Raw genomic sequence first — 6,524 nt, forward strand, 5'->3', positions numbered from 1 at the left:
GTTAACCATCGATGAAATGTATCTATCAGGGGCCTTTTTTCGAATTCTAATTACTATATTTTTTGTTTTTTGTTTATTTTTCAATTGCCCTAGGGACCAAATATTACATTTTTTCAGTTGTCGTATTTTCCCTTTTAATTTATTTATTTTGAATTAAGAAATTAATATTTATTGGATGGAAATGAAAAACTCATGATACAAGAAAACTGAATTAATTGTTTACAGTAAAAAAAAATCAATTTCGCTAAATTACTTAAATGCCTCATTGTTTTAAATTACCCTTATTTTTCTATTAATTTTTTTATTTCTTAATTTGTCTTTTTCCTCTATTGTTTTTTCCAACCGAGAGAAAATATTATTTGCATGAATTTATCAGAATGTGGCACTTTTCTATTTTTTTAAAGTTTTTAATTAATATATTTCCTCGGTTGTCCCTTATACTCGACGTGAAAATTCTTTTGCATGAATAGGGGTGGAAATAGGTTGGGCCGAGCTAGGCTTTGTCAAGCCTGAGCCTGGCCTGTCAAAGAAAATGAAGCCTAAGCATGTCCTGTAGCCTGTCGTAGGCTTATTTTTAGGCCTGAGCCTGACCTTCTCGAAGGCCTGGTTAGCCTGTTAGCCTACATAAAAGCCTATTTGTTTTAGACAGATGTAAATAAGCATTTAAAACAATGTTTAAATATACTAACTAACTAAAAAATCAAGAAACTAAAAATTTGTTTGCATTGACTTATTTTAACTTACCTATTAACATTAATTTTGTGAGACTATTTGTTTAAGAGAACTTATGAAAACAATATTCATCACATGTTTTCATCTTATTTTTACAAGGTCTTCAAGATAATCAAGTTTTATTCATGTATTTTAATTCAAAGTACAAAACATAACATAATGATAATAAAAAATTATTCATATTTATTTAAATTGGTCGGCTTGGTAGGCTTAAAAGGTTTTGTTTAGGGCATGAGGTCTAGCCTTTTTAACTATATAGGCTTATAAAAAAATCTAGACATTCTCTATTTAAAAAAAATGTGTGGCCTGGCCTAAGCCTATATAGGCTAGTCTATAGGCCCTTGTTATTAGCCTAACCTATTTCCACCCCTATGCATGAATACTAGATAACATGAATTTTTCAATATGGATTTAGCTCGATTTCAACATATTTTAATGTCGTTTTGTGTTACTGAAGTTTCTTGTGGATTTGTTGTATTTTGAAAAACAACATGGAAAAGCGTTCAAGATTGTTCTAGCTTGCTTAAGTTGTATGAAGGTGCAGAAGAGACACATGTTGGACAAGATGTCCTAACATATTGGTACGATATTTGGGCCTTGTGCAACAAGGCATTACTGCTGCGTTTTGGGATAAAATATGTGACATCAAGGTAGTAGGAGGTTTGAATATTACTCCATTGATGGAGTGGAACGAAACAACCATGAGTAAATTGATGTGGAATTTGCAAATTAAGACTAATAAGTTTTTTTATTTTTTGGTTTTTCACCATCGATTTAGTCCGGTTCGAGGGTCAGTTCTGTCATCAAGTGGTTCCAAGACTGATAAGCTTTGAGTACAATAGATTGATGCATATTATTTCAAGAGCCAAGATGTGATTATGTGGCAGGTTACTCAAGGCTTCTCTTGGATCCTTAAGAAAATTCTTAAATGCAAGGCTTTAGTTGAAAACACGGACTATTGAACATAGATAGTACAAATGAAAGCATATAAAACTTTTGCTATGTACAAAGAATTGTGTAGGGAGAAACAACATATGGAGTGAAAGAAATTGTTCATAAATAACTATGCTTGGCCACGATCTATATTTGTATTTCGGATCGCACTTCTAGGATGATATCCACCAAGGACATGTTAGTTAAAATTGGAATCATTATTGATGTTTTATGTAGCTTTTACAATCATGTGGAATCTCTAAAACATGTGTTCTTTGAGTGTACTGTTACTCATACTATTTGAAGTGGTAAGAAACACTGTCTGATCCAAGAAACAGAAAAATATTGAAAGCCTCAAATTTTTTTTTTTGAGATGGTATATAAAAAGAGTACAAGGGGTGATAACCTATGATTACAAAAGAGAATGATCAAAATCAATCTCAAAACCTACAAGAGACCACACCTACACAATTCAACACTAAACAATAAAATTATAGACTCGGATTGTCACACCAATCACCCCACATAATAGAATCTCTACCATTATAGGAAGTGAGAAACCATTCCCAAGAGATAAATTTTATCAACCCAATCACATCAAAGAAAAATATTGAAAGCGTCAAAATTTGAAAATTGTTGCTGCGAAGACTATCTATTCTGCCTGGAGGGGATTGAACATACATGAATTGTTACAAACTTCTGCAAAGTATAGGTTAGATTAGAATTTGAGGGGATTGATATAGTGTTTGTCTAATTTGTTTGGATGGATACATAGATCCTTTGGATTGGTGTGTACAAATTGATTTTGGATATTGAGAAAGTAAAACTCTTGGTTTAAAAAAATTGATTTGATGATTGATTTTAGTTAAAAGTTGACGGAAAGTAAATTGATTCTTGTCCTTGAAAGGATTGTGTGTTTAGTTTTAACGAAAAATGATTTGATAAATTAATTTTTGTTAAATGTTAATGAAAAATAAATTAATTTATATTACATATTCATAAATATAAAAAAAAATTGAATAATAAATCTATAATATAAGAAAGGAATATGTGCTGGTTAAGACATATTAACCCTTGGTTAATTATGTGACAAATCTCACTTATGGGGGTATTTGTGGTCCAAAGTAACGATTTGTCAGCCCATTAGCCCATTTAGTTTCCATGTTTACGGTCTGTTTCATTAATCCTTGCCTGCAGCTGTATTAAAATATTATTCTTTTTGGATATTGGTTGCATTTGAACCGGATAATGAAGAAAAGGTGAGTCTGGATAACAGTTGCTCAGTCATGTTGTTCCCAATGACTACACTGTTTGCAGGTTGTAATGTCACTTACCTCTTCTCTTTCTTTCTTTCCTCTTCTCTTTCTTCACTTTTCACAAATAGATTTTGTTTCCGGAACAACCCTAACTACCACCAAACTATTTCTTCAGTTTTCACAATTACATTTTCTTCACTATACAACCCTTTTTTCTGGTTTTCCGGATTCTAAATGGCTAGACCCTTTGAGTTGGTGAAGAACATTAACGATACGAAGGAGCTTTGGAAAGTTGTTGTTCTTATACATCACAAATGGACCGTTCTCAATAAGAACAAGGAACATTTTGAGTTGGTTGTCGTTGATAAAGATGTAAGCTCTTCTATCTGCCATTTTTTTACTACTTCTGTTTGGCGTTTTTGTCATGAATCCTTCATTTTTTTTGTTCTTAATGGTTTTCTAAATCTAAAGCTTTGGCTTAATGAAACTGACGGTTTAATGAAACTTTGCTTTCAATAAAACTTAACAAAACATGAAGATCTACGCGCTTCAACCTGGTTGTCAAATTTTCTTCTTTTCTTTATCCTGTTACTTTTTTCCTGCATTTTGTGTGAAATCTGGTTTAAAATACAAATGTAGTGGTTGTTTTACCTTTTCTTAAAATTAACTTCTGTTTTAATGGAAACCTGATTTTACCACCACTGATTAGATACTATAAACTTGGTTAATGTGGTTGATCTTTTAAACTTTTACAACTAACATGTTTCCTCTATTAATAGTTTGTTCATATGTTGTTCCCTTTTCCATATTCCCTTTCCTCTCTGAAACTCTGCTTTTTCGTCTATTATACAGGGTTGTGACATCCATGTCAACGTTCCACATCCTTTTAAACAGGCTTATGATTCACTTTTAACCGTTGGCAACACTTATACAATCTCAAACTTCCAAGTCTCTCTTAATGATATGCTTTTCAAGCCTTCAGATCACAAATTTATGTTGACATTTACTGGTGGTACATCTGTTACCGACAAGAATAAACATCAAATTCCTGCAAAGCCACTTAAATTCACTTCTTTCATTGATATTATGTCTGGGAATTGGAAAAAGGATGTTCTAATAGGTATGAAAATATTAACTGAGCCTTATTTTATGTGCACAACATGTTTCTCTATTCTATTATGTTTTGTTTCTTTTTTCTCAGATGTCATTGGAATGGTCACAGAAATTGGCTACACCCAACTACAACAGGGGGGCAAGAAACAACAGATCAATCTATCGTTGAAGGATTTGTCATATGTCTTTAATTATGCAACTCTTTTTTAACAGTTTTTGTTGTTATTTGTCATACTAAGATTCTTCTGTTATTGAATTTTCTTTAGGGGCAACGTTTTGAATTGCACTTTGTGGGAAGGATATGCAGTGCAGTTCCATGAATTCAGTAAAAATAGAAAGGACACAACTCCCCTCATTATTGTTTTGCAATATGCAAAAGTCAAGGAAGAAGGTATCTGATTAATATAGATGCATAACTTATTGTTTATTTAAAGGTTTGCCATACAATAATAATAATAACTCTCATCTGCCTTTTCATTTTTAGGAAAGTATCCATTATGTGTTTCTAACACCTTCAAGGTTACAAAGTTGATTCTCAATGATGACTTTCCTCAGATTAAAGAATTTATTGAAAGGTATCAGTTTTTCCACCAATTATCCTCTATGATTGACTTTAATTCTACTGTGTTGTTCATTTGTTTTAATTTTATTTATAGCCTACCAAAAATCAGTGAGGCTGAATCTTCAAGTCAGGCTTTGAGCCTGTAGTCCCAGACACTGTCTCAATACTCAACTTCTTCTCAACACACTCTTTATGATAAACTAATGTATAAAGCAACCGTACTTCCTTTGGTTGAAATTGTAAAACTCAAGGAGGTATTAACTTCTTTTCATCTCAATATTATTCCTTTTACAAATATTATTTCTCTACCCTAATGAAAGAAGGCTATTGTTTCATTGTCAGTTAGCTCAATGTGTTACCGTTGGGACAATAACCAAACTCAAGGCTGCTCAAGGTGGATGGTATTACCAAGCATGTCATCAGTGTCCTAGGGTTGCTAAAGGGAATGAACCACCCTATGAATGTACTCTTCGCCACAAAACAGAAACAACCATTTATAGGTAACATATCAACCTATTCCATGACATTTTTATGTGCACAACACAATTGCATCCTCACCACCTCAATGTATTACAAGTATAAAATTTTAATTGAAGTTTTTAATGCTGGAACAAACGCATCATTTGTAATATGGGACCGTGAAGCTTTTCAACTTTTGAAGGTCAATGCTGCTCAGATGCGCACTAATTTACTTGAGGTCTCATCCTGCTACTTTATCTTGAGCTTTAACGTCATGGTCTTCGATTATCTGTGAACCCATTGACTCACATCTTTCATTCTTATAAAAGGCTGGTATTACCGACCCTCTTGAGTTCCCAGTAGCGCTTGATGCTTTAGTTGGAATGACCATGGTTTTCAAGGTCAAATGGCAACCTGATTGGGAAAATGCGTCTGTTATGTCTATATTTGAAGATGACACTGTAAAAAAGGATATACTGCGTTCATTTGGACAGGAATTGGTACGTGTTTTTTGCTGGACTACATTATTATACATATAGTCATATATATACGTTTTAAATTCAGGCATTAACGTTTCTACCTTTTTTATTAGCCTAATTCCCAGAACATGCTAACTCCTAATGTAACACAGGTATGTTCAACCACTTATTTTTATTATTCCCATTTCTGTTTATGGTTTATCCTTCTTTCCTTTAATAAATCACTGTTTTTCTTTTATATTGGCTAAGAACAATGAGAGTGTTGTTGAGGCTTCACATTTGGATGATTGGGACATCATTCCGGTAATACCCATTTCCAATTTCGTATTATCTACCTAATACCAGTGACTTCCACTCCTGCTATACCGCTGATATTTTTGTATTATACCAATGAGTTCTACTCCTGCTATATGTTAATGGTTCAGTTGTTCTTCTTATCAGGAAACCGATATTACATCTGATGCATTGCCGGACCCTGTTACACCAACTTCAGCTGCTAAACGAATTGCTCCACATGAATCACATGACATTACTCCTTTATCTCAGACGTCTGAAGTACAACAGTCTTCCACAAAGATGAAAAAGCATATCAAACTAGAGAATAAGCATGCTTTCCATTAATATCAAGTGAAAACTATCTTTTTGTAATTTGCCTAAGTCAACAGTTATTAGAATTTTACTCTCCACCTAAAACATCACTACTTTTCAAGGGCAGCAATGGTTGTGTAATATTATAATTAATGCTTATTTTGGTTTAAGTAATTCCTCTTCTTTATAACTAATTCTTCATGCTCTTTATATTTTCCAGCTTATTTAATCAAGAAATTATAATTATTTTCCCAATCCATATTACCATCTATGTTTCTTATTAGATCAAAATTTTTTTACAAATTCTATGACTTTAAATGGCTGATGTATAAAATAAGCTATATTGCCAACGACCCCACTCAGTTTGTCAACGACCCAAATTTTAGTAAAGCACAAGATCAA

The 6,524-nt window shown here is 32.7% G+C and overlaps 2 protein-coding genes across 2 annotated transcripts; both read left to right on the plus strand.

Moving 5' to 3' along the window:
• The first annotated feature begins 3,155 nt into the window (after positions 1 to 3,155).
• LOC131606059 (uncharacterized) lies at positions 3,156 to 4,742 on the plus strand. Its single transcript, XM_058878345.1, has 6 exons — positions 3,156 to 3,293; positions 3,774 to 4,041; positions 4,123 to 4,210; positions 4,301 to 4,425; positions 4,519 to 4,609; positions 4,691 to 4,742. The coding sequence occupies exons 1-6, from the start codon at positions 3,156 to 3,158 to the stop codon at positions 4,740 to 4,742; spliced, it is 762 nt and encodes a 253-aa protein (XP_058734328.1).
• Positions 4,743 to 4,799: 57 nt separating this feature from the next.
• On the plus strand, positions 4,800 to 6,155 carry LOC131606060 (uncharacterized). Its single transcript, XM_058878346.1, has 7 exons — positions 4,800 to 4,850; positions 4,939 to 5,059; positions 5,193 to 5,293; positions 5,385 to 5,555; positions 5,648 to 5,686; positions 5,784 to 5,837; positions 5,976 to 6,155. The coding sequence occupies exons 1-7, from the start codon at positions 4,800 to 4,802 to the stop codon at positions 6,153 to 6,155; spliced, it is 717 nt and encodes a 238-aa protein (XP_058734329.1).
• Positions 6,156 to 6,524: the final 369 nt, after the last annotated feature.

Source organism: Vicia villosa, linkage group LG5, assembly GCF_029867415.1.
Source record: "Vicia villosa cultivar HV-30 ecotype Madison, WI linkage group LG5, Vvil1.0, whole genome shotgun sequence".
In the NCBI taxonomy this organism is placed as follows: Eukaryota; Viridiplantae; Streptophyta; class Magnoliopsida; order Fabales; family Fabaceae; genus Vicia; species Vicia villosa.

What these genes read in the sequence shown, in the direction of transcription:
- LOC131606059 (XM_058878345.1), top strand. Translation starts at nt 3,156, where the DNA reads ATGGCTAGACCCTTTGAGTTGGTGAAGAACATTAACGATACGAAGGAG. An exon ending in TGCAAAAGTCAAGGAAGAAG is followed by an intron (nt 4,426 to 4,518) that starts GTATCTGATTAA and finishes TTTCATTTTTAG; the next exon opens with GAAAGTATCCATTATGTGTT. An exon ending in ATTAAAGAATTTATTGAAAG is followed by an intron (nt 4,610 to 4,690) that starts GTATCAGTTTTT and finishes TTTTATTTATAG; the next exon opens with CCTACCAAAAATCAGTGAGG.
- LOC131606060 (XM_058878346.1), top strand. Translation starts at nt 4,800, where the DNA reads ATGTATAAAGCAACCGTACTTCCTTTGGTTGAAATTGTAAAACTCAAG. An exon ending in GAATGAACCACCCTATGAAT is followed by an intron (nt 5,060 to 5,192) that starts GTACTCTTCGCC and finishes TTTTAATTGAAG; the next exon opens with TTTTTAATGCTGGAACAAAC. An exon ending in GTTCATTTGGACAGGAATTG is followed by an intron (nt 5,556 to 5,647) that starts GTACGTGTTTTT and finishes CTTTTTTATTAG; the next exon opens with CCTAATTCCCAGAACATGCT.